This window comes from Haliotis asinina, chromosome 14, assembly GCF_037392515.1.
Source record: "Haliotis asinina isolate JCU_RB_2024 chromosome 14, JCU_Hal_asi_v2, whole genome shotgun sequence".
NCBI lineage: Eukaryota > Metazoa > Mollusca > Gastropoda > Lepetellida > Haliotidae > Haliotis > Haliotis asinina.
The window spans coordinates 25,587,787-25,602,278 of record NC_090293.1 but is presented as its reverse complement, the minus strand read 5'-3'; the positions used below and the strand labels follow the sequence as shown (position 1 = coordinate 25,602,278).

The following is a 14,492-nucleotide window of genomic DNA, read 5'->3' as shown; positions in this document are numbered from 1 at the left end:
TGTCCGACTGTTGTCATCGGACAATACGCATGTTTTAAAATCATTAAGCGGATATCTTTCGCACGTTCGCCGTTTAAGGAATGGATAAATATATCATGAATCAATTCTAAACTATACTTAGCTTTACTCAGTATGTATTTACTTTTTGCCAAATGTATGCATTATGGGCGTTGGGCATAAACTATCGAATAAAGCTGTCTCTCATTTTCATTTTCGCCGACAATTTTGAACAATTTAGTTAGTCATAATGAATCAGACTCATATACAAACGGAAACAGATACAGCTAAGCAATGAGTATATAAGAGCTGCAAAATGTCTAAAAGGAAGGCAGGAAGACCGGAAACTGACATCATGGTTTGAGTAATAGTGAGTTTAGTTTGACTCTGCTCTTAGTAACATTCTAGCAATACCACGGCGGGCGGGGGGACACCAGATGGACTTCACAAGTTGTGCCCATGTAGAGAATCGTCTGTGTGGTGTTCAGCGAGACGAGCGATTGCCTTAACCACTGTTCTACCCGACCGCGTCGTGTTTGTAATGCACTGAATTACACTCCAAGTACGTGTTACTATATCTCATGTGTGTAATATGTAACACTGATGTACACGCGACAACAAATTTATTAATACAAATCATGCTGGGGAACTAAAGAAATAGGTGATTTGAATTGCTGTAGTTGTTATATAAAGAATTTAAACGTCAATGATCATTCCTAGTGCATTATCATACAAATAATGTACACTAACGTATGTGAAAATGTTAATTTAATCAAATATTCCTACAGAACCGCCGAGAGAAAATCTGAAAGTTATAAGTCAAATAAAACGTCCGTGTGGTATTATATATTCATGGCGTTTCACTTGCATGTGTTTGCAGCGTTTATGTCTTAATGCGTTCAGTGTCGCCTTCAAGTGAAAGTGATTAAAATCTGCCGTCACATTTGCTATATTAACGAGGTTAGCCATGCACTCAGCACCACAGGTGTTGCTATATATGTCCTGTAATTTCATCAGGGGCCGACTGAGGTATGGTTGCCAGCATCATGGCCCGTCTTCTCTACGCTGTTGCCGGCATGACGTTGCTGTTTGGTAAGCGTTTGAGGTTTCAAATATACTGACGCTCAAAAGAAAGTAGACACCCATGTTTAATGGAGGCTGGTAACGAAACAGACAGAATGATCTTTTCTATAATGTGTCCAACTCTCCTTAGACAGAAATGTAACTTCGAAGATGACGTATTTTGAGGGGGTACATTTTTCAGTTTTTGGATCTGATGTTCCTACTGCTTCAGCGACCGTTTTTAGTATAGTTATGTTTTCATTGTTTTCCTTAAATTGTAAGTTCATTGTCAAGTGTACTCTACACCTCTACACTTGTTAGTTAGGTCCGGGGTAGAATAGGCCTACAGCAACCCATGTGTGCCATAAATAGCTATTATGCTTGTCGTAAGACGCGACTAACGGTATCGGGTGGTACGACTCGCTGACTTGGTTGACACATGTCATCGGTTCCCAAATGCATAGTTCGATGTTCATGCTGCTGATCTGTGGATTGCCTGGTCCAGACTCAATTATTTACAGACCGCTGCCATATAGCTGGAATATTGCTGAGTGCGGCGTAAAACTAAACTCGCTCACTCACTCAGTCACCCTGGTTAGTTTGAACACACTCCACTGTTTCATTGTATCTGTAGCTGCATGATTGCGTGTAGCGGGATGACACGATCATTTTTTTTAAACAAAAAACTTTATGTGACATATGTTATCACCATTTTTATGATTTCATGACATGTCATTTATAGGGTTGGGGGCAAGAGCGGTCCATGGAGGATGTTACGTATATTTGCATCAACTGCAAAGTCACTGTTTAAAGTAACACTGAGAATAATGCATAACTGACCATTACTATGCTTGCGCCAAGTGGAGATTCTAGCTTTGAATCGGCCCCAGCAACCCATGCTGTCATAACAGCATGACATAACAAGGGGAAATAATTGTTGCATTAAAGGGGAGAACAGAGCAGGTAATAGTGATACACCCCTGCCCATCCCCCTCATCAATAATAAGTTAAAACACTGGGGACAGTTATGTCCGTTGTTCTTGGACGTGTTTTATTAGCATAACTCATTAACTGACCATCACGCCTAATACATTATACGCGTATTGAATGCGTCTGTCCTCGTGATGTAAGCCGTTTAATCACCTTCACTACTGTATTTATTTATTTATTTATTTATTTATTTATTTATTTATTTATTTATTTATTTATTTATTTATTTATTTATTTATTTATTTATTTATTTATTTATTTATTCTTTCATTCAACTACCTTGCAAGGGTGATTAACCTATACGTACCAAGGTCCACACAGTGTTCGTAGCTCTACGACATTCGCAAACTTTACGAAACCAAAGCAAACGTTACGAATGCTTTGTTCATCCTGAAGCGAAACTTAACACGATTTCATTTGTTCCATTGAAGCAATATCGGTGGGAAAGAGAGTACTTAAAGTCACCACACAGTTGCTGCACACCAGACGACTACAGTACACTGAGCACAACCTCCCGTCCATTCAGAACAAGGAAATCGCTCTATCTGTCGAATGCTGTTCCGAAGTGACTATTTGTTTTTCTTCGCAAGCAGATGTAAATATCCGCCAAAATATGTTCGCAGTCACTCTGAGTACTCGTGGAATCAGTATGAAACTTGGACACAGCATTCACAGCCTAAAACAGGAATATATGTTCCAACACCGAATTGACATGTGCAGGAGAAGATCGGTCTTCGTGTTTTCCTGGAAAGAAAACATGATGACAATATTCAAGGACTGCAACACGCACATCTTTAACAGGAAACTACCATGGACAGGTACCATCTACTCTGTCAAGTTTATCACCGTCACCAGTAAAGCATTGGCTCGTTGGAGTTACGGTAAGCCTATACTGATGTTACTGAGTCAATAACCATAGTCGTTGTCATCGCATTCTGGGCAGCTTGGGAATTCAAACAGAGATATGCGGATCCTGACAGTTACCAGGAACGTAGAGCGTATCAAGTGAGTGAGTGAGTGAGTTTAGCAATAATCCAGCAGTATCACCGCGGGGCACACCAGATATCAGCTTCACGCATTGTACCCAATGGGGGAATCGAACCGGTCTCTTCATCGTGGCGTGTTGACCCTGTAATCATTTGGCCACCCGGTCGACCCCAGAGTGTGTGAAGGATAATGCATCTGTGAAGGGTCGTAGACTGTATATCCAAATTACGATAATTTGGATCTGTAATGTAATTAAAAGACAGAAAGTATCAGTTGTATTGATTTTTACAATTCAGACAATATTCAAGAAACTCTTACGAAAGCGAAGATCAATTATATATATCAAGAATGATAATACCTATGCAAAACTTTCACGTAAATAGAGAAGGGACAACGTCAAAGAGTATGCGCCAAAATTCCCAATGCAGAAGCATTGCAGATAATTATCTCTTTGACATGTCAGGCATATCGCAGCTGAAGATCTGCCGACCCGTGAAGATCCGGTTTGGAATTAAACTTGATCATGGGTAACCTCCCGTTAGAGGCGACTAACGGGATCGAGTAGTCAGGCTCGCTGACATAGTCGACAAATGTCTTCGTATCCCAATTGCGTAAATCGATGTTCATGCTGTTGATCAGTGGACTGTCTGGTCCCGACTCAATTATTTGCTCGCTCACTTACTAAAGGTCTGCGAAGGGACAACAAAGCACCGTCCAGTCGTAAGTTCATGTAGACTGGCAAGCTCAATGGCTTTATATCAACCTGACGTCAATCAACAAGACGTCGGCAATGACTATTGTTACGTCACTACTCTTCACGTCACTATTGGTGTTTGTATTGTATCCATTATGATGTTATGGATCTTTCGGTGTTATTTTTCACCCTTTTGAACCATGTCGACACTAAATAACTCCATTATCCTAGTTAAGGTTGTGAAAACTAAACTCACTCACTCTCTTTTATGAAACTTGAATACCACAGACAAATGCTATATATGTACATATAGTATATTTGACTTTAACTTGACATCTTTTTCAAATGCTTTATTGAAATATGTTTTTATGTCAGGTGTCCAAGCGGAGATTCTGCGAGATATTGTCTTCGCAAAATGTTAACGGCATTGGGGTTCCTGGAGTGTATTTCTCTCTTTTTTCACTGATATAGCTGCTCATGTATAGAACTGGCGTTCGCTGCTAGAAATGCAATGAGCAATATCAAACCACAGCACTTGTGATCTTGTGTTAGTTCTTCACATTCGGCGATGTTCGGTATATGAAACCTCTGGCTGAGCAGTCGGAATCAAGAATGTTGAAATTGTATAGTTTTTAATGGTTTAGTTTCGTTACCCTAGCATGCTACTTTCGCTTTTAACGATATAGGGGATGTCTGCGATGGGAAACACTTCGCGCCACATTTACCCGAGAACACCGGCATCAAAGGTGAGTTTTGTATCTAGAAACAACAAATGACGCTTAACAATGATAATATAGATGCGCGTGCGTGTGGGCGGCGCGCGCGTGTTCTTAACTATCTAAAGAACACCGAAATCCTTTGTTTTAACTTACCTTATGAATTATACTCACTGACCAGTGTCCATTGTTAACTTGACCCTTATACACTGAAGGATATTCTTTCTTCAGTCTTACTTCAACGAGAATACACCTTTCCGTGTTAGGTGAGAATTGGTCTTCAGTAGCCCTTGCTTGTCCTTGGAGGCGACATTAGGGATCGGGTGGTCAGACTCGCTGACTTGATTGACAAATGTCATCGTATCCCAGCTGCGTAGAGCGATGGTCTTGCTGTTGATCACTGGCTCCAGACTCACTTTCTTTCAGAGCTGGAATATTGTTGATTGCATCTTGAAAAAATAGATATTGCCGCTGACACGGTACCTGCCAAACTCGCTACCGAGAAGTTGTATTGGAAACAAACATATGACGTCATATTTTGACGCATGCAGTGCACTGAGTTCGAAAACCGTTCGATCAGCCGTTTTTGTGTTCACTATGTACAAAATGATTTACAGTCTTTCACTGCTTCATGTAAGTTATTTCATACATTGCATCGTTTGCACATTCAACTTGAACATAACTGACAGTTGTGATCGTAGTTTTAAGGTTGTTAGAGTATGTTTCACGCATTTCAAAATAATCAGTCGAGAGGTAGACGCCATTTTGTGTACATGTCATATTGATGGTAGCGATCTTATTGATATTCAAAATAAAGCAAACTGATATCATATTTACATTTCTCATGGTAAGGTTGTAAATTTGTCCCTCGAGTAATACGGTCTGCTGTACGCCTTTTTGTAACTTTAAGTATAATCCCTCTCCTACCGGCACCAGTGACACTGATACAAACAAGTGCTCACATCTGACCGTTTTATCCTCCAAAGAAGTATACAACCAAAGACGTATATTATATGTTGTTCACTGGTCACGAGTGGGTGCACGGGTTGATGTACTCTCAATGTTTGTTTATGTTCCCTGAGCCCGAATGGTTGGTGTACCCTGGAGGTTGATGTACCTTCGATGTTTGTTTATGTCCCCTAAGTCCGAAGCTAAACGCCGTTTTTATCTTACCGAAAATCTCAATAATTTTATTAATTTTGAACTGTTTCAAGCATGTATTTCAGCCTACCTGTGTGAATCAAACATTTAGAATCTTGCATCTTGCCGTTTTTTCCCATTAAGTACTGTCTTAGTAAAGTCGTCGTAGTGTAATTCCCCTTCTTAACATTCACAGGAATTACATGTGAACGTTTTGTCAATATTTATTTATTGGAATACGAGGTAAATCTTTTCGTAGCCATCGCTTCATTTTGCAGACGACTCAAGAAAGAAACAGTTTTAGAGTTATCCCCCTTCCATCGATTTACATTCGTAAAGCATCGGTTATTTCCGTGCATCATGCAACTTATCATATATGTACATCGTTGTACACAACATATTTAAAATGTTCTGTGTTGCAGAGTTCCATACCTCAAAAACAACTGGCTACCTTCCGCTCACACCCAAGAGCATAAACGTATCAGCACCCTTTGCATTCAGTGTGAAAGGCTGTGGGAAATTGGCTCTAATGCTTCACAGAACGCGTTGGGTATTGCCTTTTGTATATCAATACAAGGTTGAAATTGACAACCGAGCCGGATTAATAAAAGCTTCTATTATAAAGGGAATAGGACCGCCATTTAAAAGTGTGGAGAACATCAGTAAAGTATTCATTCCAGATGAAAAACCTTGCAATGACTTCCGAACATTTCGAGTGAACTATTCACAAAATCATTTGGAGTTTGGAGGATGCGATGGGATGTCAGAGAGACTTTTGAATTGGTCCAGTCCTGACTTGCATCTGTATATATACATGAGCATCTTCAGTGAGAATCATGCAGACTGGTCGTTTGGTAAGAATATATATCTCAGTTACAATTGTCTTCGATAGTTGGGGGTGTGATTTCTCGCCGCTTTTAGCGATGTCACAGTTGACACCGGAATTTAACGGGAGTCCACGGAGTGACGAACGAAGGTTTTAACCACAAGGCAATATTAACCGCCCCCATAAGAAAAAGGAACTTTTCGAGTATAAAACTGAACGCTGGTAGGGAACTTGGTAACAGTGGGTGGAGTCTTTGTGATTGTTGCAATGTGCCACAATCTTTGCCATTTTAGCATCAGCAAGGGAAGGGTAAGGTACGATAAATGGTCTGTATACCGACAAAATCATTATTACAAGAGAGCTGAATTCACTTGAATTTACTTTCATTAGGTTTCCATCAGTAACAAACAATTATAGAAATGCTGGACGTGGAATTGAATGTGTCTTTGAACGCATGTGAATCATTGCCGCCTTTGAAACCGCCACTGAAACATTACTATGGCCCGCAAGGAGCCCCAATATAAACAAAATCTGCAAAATACTAAGTCCTATGTAGAAGATAGTATCTCCTAGTTAGGAGACATTAAGTCCTACGTATGAGACATTAAGTCCTACGTAGCAGATAGTAAGTCCTACGTCTTAGGTCCTACGTCTTACGTCTACGTCCTACGTAGGAGATAGTCAGTCCTACGTAGGAGATAGTAAGTCCTACGTAGGAGATAATGAGACTAAACAAATTTTTCACCGTGGCCCTATTACGCTTCCGTATAATAACATATGGCAGTTTCGGTTGTAAAAATCACAAAGATTCCACACTCACTGTAACCAAGATCCCTACCATTGATGGAGAGGGAAGAAGGCGATAGTGGTCGACAATGACTTGTCCAACTCCATCAAGTTGGAGACATACAAATACTGACATAGAATGATGAGGAGCCACAGTAAACTTTGATCGACGCAGACAGTAAGCATTGATCATCACCCAGAGAAAGCATTTATCAATGCAAAGGGTAAGCTTTGATCCTCACCTGCGGGAAGCACTGATCATCATCAAGGGAAAGCATTGGTCGACTCCCAGAGTAAGCGTTCATCATTAACTAGAGAAAGCATATATCGACACCCAGAGTAAGCGTTCACCATTAACTAGAGAAAGCGTATATCGACACCCAGAGTAAGCGTTCATCATTAACTAGAGAAAGCATATATCAACACCCAGAGTAAGCGTTCATCATTAACTAGAGAAAGCATATATCGACACCCAGAGTAAGCGTTCATCATTAACTAGAGAAAGCATATATCGACACCCAGAGTAAGCGTTCATCATTAACTAGAGAAAGCATATATCGACACCCAGAGTAAGCGTTCATCATTAACTAGAGAAAGCATATATCGACACCCAGAGTAAGCGTTCATCATTAACTAGAGAAAGCATATATCGACGCCCAGAGTAAGCGTTCATCATTAAGTAGAGAAAGCATATATCGACACCCAGAGTAAGCGTTCATCATTAACTAGAGAAAGCATATATCGACGCCCAGAGTAAGCACTGAACATCACCTAGTAACAGCATTAGTCGCCGTGGAGGGTAAGCCCTGATCACCTATTAAAAGCATTTATCGACGCCAGGGGTAAACCTTGTTTCATCACCTCGAGAAAGCATTTATCAAAGCAAAAGATAAGCATAGATCATCACCTAGTGAAAACATTTATCGACGCCAAGGGTAAGCATAGATCATCACCTAATGAAAGCATTCATCGACGCCAAGGGTAAGCATTGACCATCGTTTACAAAAAGCTGTGATCACACAGAGAAAGCTGTAATCATCACACAGACAAAACTCTGATCATCACATGGGTGTAAGCATATTTCCAAACATATAGTGCATGTATTGATTAAAGCGAAGGGGTATTAATTGCTCAACATGTAACTGTAAGCCTAATCGTGAGCGCATTCGCTCGTCTCGCTGAAGACCCAGGTTCGATTCCCGACATTTCTTGCGTCCCCCGTCGTGATATTTTTGGGACAGTGCTAAAACGACGTAAAGTTAAACTTATTCACTCACCCAGATGCTATAAATGCCATTTCATTGATGCTCAATACAGATCTTACGACGTGAGTTATTTATTTTTTCTATTCGGGGTGTGTGCATAAATCATATCCCACCATAATATCAGATAATCAAGCTGTGCCCCATACCCAAACCAGAATCCCAGCAGAATATAATACCCAAATCATGTACTGAATACGATCCTCCTTCAACCGGAACTAGTCACATACTCCACCAGTTACGTGTTTTCTTCAGGTGCCAAGTATCAGTGCGGCAGTAAGAACGGACCCGTGACGGCGTTGCTTCCCAGTAAGTTATAGAAGAACCCCAGTTGACAAGTGCGTCTGTGTGGGATTGTACACCTCAGCGTTAACGTGAATTCGTCCATACGTATATGAATGTGTATGTTTGTTGTATCTCTACAGTATGTTTGTTCACTCTGATATTCACTTTATGTACGTCCATAGTCAGCCAATGTGTGAGATGGTTACTGAAAAGCAGAATTATGTTCAGGGCGTTGGTGGTAACCCGTGCATAAACATGTCGCCGCTCACATGTTCTGTGAAACATTTCATTTTTTTCTGGACTTACCGTCGTTTTGGTTCAGAGTTTCTTCTGCGATATCTATCGATAATCGGTCGATAGGTTAGGTTGCTAGGTTAACGATTATCGATTACTGTGCCCCTGATCGATAGTTAGCACTACTGGTAACACCCGCCATTGTTGTTAAATATGTGATGTATCCTCTTCATTTGTTATTATAATGATATTACTCTCCTCTTACCTATGGTTTCACACCTGTGAAGGTCCGGATTAGAATAGGCTTTCAGCAACCCATGCTTGCCATAAAAGGCGCGTGCCTGTGCTTGTCGAAAGAGGGAACTAACGGGGGGTTAAGGGGGTTAAGCTGGAGGGTTGAGCAATATGCTCAACACGGTGTGGTCATACTGGTTTGTTGGTTGGTTTGCTGTCAGTTTAAAGCCGCACTTAGCAATATTCCAGCTACATGACGGTGGTCTGTAAATAATCGAGTCTGGGCCAGACAATCCAGTGATCAACAACTTGAGCATCGATCTACGCAAATGGGAACCAATGATATGTGTCAACTGATCAGCATGAAAATCGTTCTACACAACTGGGATACGATGGCATGTGTCGACCAAGTCAGCGAGCCTGAGGGCCCCATCCCGTTAGTCGCCTCTAACGACAGGCATGTGTTACTGAAGACCAATTCTAAACTTGATGATACTGTGCATGTGTCAGGATGCCAGGAATATCTGTCAGTTGTTGATAATCCTGAGTTATCATTCATCGAGTTAGTAATATTTGGGAGTAGCCTGGGCCTAGATTTTCGAAGCTATCTTAGCGCTAAGATAGTCGTAAGTTAATGTTAAGGTATGTCACGACTATCATAGCCCTAAAAGAGCATCGAACATCCAGGCCCTGGTATCTTGGTCAGGAATCCAGTTGTTTCCTGACGTTGGTTCCATAAAACAGGCTGCGCATCTTAGTCTTAAAGGAGTTTCGCTGTGTTTGCTTGGGTTTGTTGGTTTTTTTTGGTTGTTTGTTTGCGGTACAAACAAATTTCCTGCCACATGACAGAGGTCTGTAAGTAACAGTTGTGACCATACAATCCAGTGATCAACATCATGAGCATCGATCTACGCAACTCGGACACGATGACAATTGCAAACAAGGGCCCACTTGCACAGAACGATTTTAGCGGTACAATTACTGTAAATCCTTAAGATCGCGACCTTATGAATCTTACAATGACGCTAAGATCAGCTTTGTACAAGTGGATAAGGGCGATTGCATGGAGGTTGTAAAGTTGATTGTAATGCAATAAGATTGATTGCAACTTAGACTGCACTGTGCAAGTGGGCCCGGGTTAGCGAGCCTGACGACTCGATCCGGTAAGACGCCTCTTACGACATTTCTGGGTTGCCTGAGATCAGTTCTAACCTGGTATACCATCATAGAGACTGGTTGTAGACCGCCTTTACGCAAATTTTCCTATTCAAAAAGTTTGTCCCAAACCTGACGCAGTAGCTTGCGATGTCCTGCCCATTTTGAGCGAGGTAATATGATTAGTGTCATCTTCACTTGTACATGCCGGGTATATAGGTGTGATCTCTTTCATTACGTTTGGATCACAAGTCATTTGAAGTTAAGCAACATTGAGTGCAGTGAGTCTTGAAGGGGTGACAGTGTGTGACAGCTTGACTCCTGAGAGTTCATAGAACTGCAGTTCTGCTCCATAACGAAGCAGACGTGACACGTGTCGGGAGTCTGTTCACCCAGCAGTAAATGGGTACCTGGTGGGATAATTCACGTGACTTTTTAACATCTGACATTCTAGTTGGGATTATCCTTGGTAATAATGATCAGATCATATGTGTGCGCTTTGAGCAGGATATAATATGGAACATAGAAAGATGCGTTATGAATATTCTACATTATATGTCTGCATTAACAACAGCGAGTGACATTGACATTCTTCAGAACCAAGCCTGTCCTGCAACCATGGCTATGTTTTGAAAGGATCTTCCTGTGTCGCAGCCTGTGATGTTGACGCCGACTGCAGCATCTTACTCATGCAAAGATGTTGTAGAGGAGTCTGCAGTTCAAAGTGTTCCAGGACCGGTGAGTGAGAGTCAGTCCGCTTTCAGCAATACACCTCCCGTTGTGAGCAATACACCTCCAGAAGAGTGAGTGAGTGAGTGAGTTTAGTTTTTACGCCACACTCAGCAATATGTCAGCAATAAGGTGGCGGTGTGTAAATAATCAAATCTGGTCGGGTCGATGTTTCTTCTTGTCGCTATTCTTGTTTGGGGTGGGGTGGGTGGGGTGTTTTTCTGTTTATTTGTTTTGTTTTGTTTGTTTGTTTTTTGTGGGGTTTTTTGGTTTTGTTTTGGGTGTTTTCTTTTTTCCTTCTTTTACTTTGTTTTATCGAACCAGGGAAAAATATGTTCTTGACTAGCGAGGCTGGTCAGTTGGATCAGCATGGATATGCGACTGGTTTTCACAAGAGATAATATTTGCATGTTTGTTCCAGTACCCGGGATGGCTGGCTCTGTCAGAGGTGAATGCAGTCCCGGATCCCAGGGTAAGTCATGGATATTTTGAGAAAGTAACCCAAGTGTCTACTGATATCAAATATATCGACATGAGTTGATAAAGTTACATATATCCAGGTTTGCAGGTGTGATTTACATTTTTATCAACGAGTGTAGATATATTTGATGTTAGAAGCCATCATACAAAATCACCCTTCAATATTAGTTTTCAATAAAAAATCTTTGCTATTGCAGTGGAGTGATGTCAAAACATTGTGATGTCATCAAGTGTTTGACGTCATAGCTTTGTGATGTCATCAGGTTTCCGATATCGTTTGGTCTGACACAAGCAATATCTCCAGTGGAACACAGTTTTGGAAAAATACATACGTATATATATATACATCGGCCTCAGGGATGGATTGCTTCAGACCAAATGGGTGCACTGTAACCGTTTCACAAACGTTAAAGTAACGCCAGCGATTTGAAACCAAATAGCTGATGTGATATTACTGACACAAACCTATTCGTACTATTCGTACTATTCGTACTATTCGTACTATTCGGTTGTTCTGTCTACTTCCTCTCTTTGGTTAAAATATCCGTGACGTTTATTTGGGACGAAAAGACGTCATAAATATTGTACCACGTCATGTGTATTATGGCACCTAAACTACCTAATTTGTTTTCGTCAGTCAATCAGTATTCATCAAAACATGTTCAATACAATATAGATGTTCCGATTTTAATGTCATTCATTTACGTGTTGCGATCAGTATTCCGACATGCCATTCGCCTGTACAGCTGTAGTATTCCCGAGATTCGAACGAAGTGGAACGCACGAACTTAAGTCGACAAATCAGACTGCGCACGCACTCAAGATGTATTGTCTTCATATTCACTGGTTTTAACAGGACAAGAAACTTATCGTCACCTAATGAAAGACAAGTTGGATGAAACTGTTTGTAAATATATGAAATTCTTTAAAATCTCATCAAGAAACTTATCGTCACCTAATTAAAGGGCAGTAGGGTGAAACTGTTTGTAAATATATGAAATTCTTTAAAAAATCATCAAGAAACTTATCGTCATCTAATTAAAGGGCAGTTGGGTGAAACTATTTGTAAATATATGAAATTCTTTAAAACCTCATCAAGAAACCCATCGTCACCTAATTAAAGGGCAGTTGGGTGAAACTGTTTGTAAATATATGAAATTCTTTAAAAAATCATCAAGAAACTTATCGTCACCTACTTAAATGGCAGTTGGACGAAACTGTTTGTAAATATATGAAATTCTTTAAAACCTCATCAAGAAACCTATCGTCACCTAATTAAAGGGCAGGTGGGTGAAACTGTTTGTAAATATATGAAATTCTTTAAAACCTTAACAAGAAACTTACCGTCATCTAATCAAAGGCCAGTTAGAGTAAACTGATTCTAAAGATTTGAAACTCTTTTAAACCTTATCAAGATACGTATCTTCACGTAATCAAGGGCCAGTTGTATGAAACTATATGTAAATATATGAAACACTTCAAAAAGCACATTCCAAAAATAGGGAAATTTATTACACGTATTTAAGTGTACATGGGTTGATTAAGCACGAACTGCGACACACGGATGAAATGGTGAAATTGGTTTGATCTTTCATAGATTGTTCCTCGTGTTTCAGAAACTTTGTACGTGCATTACATGGAAAACGCTTTCTGTTGTCATTATTCATGTATCGTTTCTATTTTTATGACAAACACATAATAACAACACGAAATAACAACAATCTGAGCTGTTGTCGAAATATATCGAAATAAACAGCTGATAACACCAATACGTTTCATTTTTTTAAGAGTGTAGAATGATAATTACAATACATTAATTAATTCAGTACAGTGAACTTTTGTTGTTGTGAAGAGCCATTCCATGAAAACGTTTGTTTTCGTATTTCACTTGCAGCATGTACTAAGAGCGCTGTAAATCGACAAGCAGAGACCAGCAGCATGAGCACGGGGAACATCTCAAACAAGCCAACTGGACACATGACAACAATACTCCCGCATGCACTGGTGACGAGGGCAAGCGATGACGTCATTGACGTAGCGAAAACTAATATGCCGGGACTTTCACCATCCGCCAGTTCCTCTTCAAGTAACTCCTCATCCAACAGCTCCACATCCGGTAACTCCTCATCGGTTACAGAACAGTTCCAGGAGGGTATAGAACAAATATCCAAAGCTTTGGGAAGTTCTGGTATCGACCTGGTGTCATTCACAGTCAATAAGCTTACAATCCTTGCGTGTATCTGTGCCTTCGCTACATAACGTGCTAACTTATTCCTGTTATGCAGGCTGATGAAGATATATACGTAATATCTGAGGCCATAAGACATGAAACGCAGCAACAATCAGTTATCTGTTATATCACAGAATACGCGACGAGCGTTCCGTGTCTCGGTCCTTATCGGGTCGGGAACAATGACTAATTATATGTCGGGATATGTCCAAGCATGTAGAAGATAATATGCCAATAAAGCAATAAAGTAAACTTTGCAATCAAGTTATAATATCTCTCTCTCTCAATAAAGTAAACTTTGCAATCAAGTTATAACATCTCCTCTCTCTCTCTCTCTCTCTCTCTCTCTCTCTCAATAAAGTAAACTTTGCCCTCAAGTTATAACATCTCTCTCTCTCTCTCTCTCTCTCTCTCTCTCTCTCTCTCTCTCTCTCTCTCTCTCTCTCTCTCTCTTCTCTCTCTCTCTCTCCTCTCTCTCTCTCTCTCTCCTCTCTCTCTCTCTCTCTCTCTCTCTCTCTCTCTCTCTCTCTCTCTCTCTCTACATGTAACGATCACACAGACACCGAGCTACTGTCCCAACATGTTATTCAAGCGGCTGTAAAATCTCCCTCAGTCATCAGATATGGCGCAAAACGTCCTAGTCCCCGTGTCCCAGATAACGACTACATCCGGGATCAGGTGGTCA

The 14,492-nt window shown here is 40.6% G+C and overlaps 1 protein-coding gene across 1 annotated transcript; it reads left to right on the top strand.

The window, feature by feature from the left end:
• The first annotated feature begins 398 nt into the window (after positions 1-398).
• On the top strand, positions 399-14,059 carry LOC137262144 (uncharacterized). Its single transcript, XM_067799926.1, has 9 exons — positions 399-559; positions 1,015-1,089; positions 2,481-2,930; positions 4,417-4,476; positions 6,009-6,440; positions 8,716-8,769; positions 10,966-11,106; positions 11,519-11,569; positions 13,472-14,059. Exons 2-9 carry the CDS (start codon positions 1,029-1,031, stop codon positions 13,834-13,836), a joined length of 1,614 nt encoding a protein of 537 aa, XP_067656027.1. The 5' UTR covers positions 399-559; positions 1,015-1,028; the 3' UTR covers positions 13,837-14,059.
• Positions 14,060-14,492: the final 433 nt, after the last annotated feature.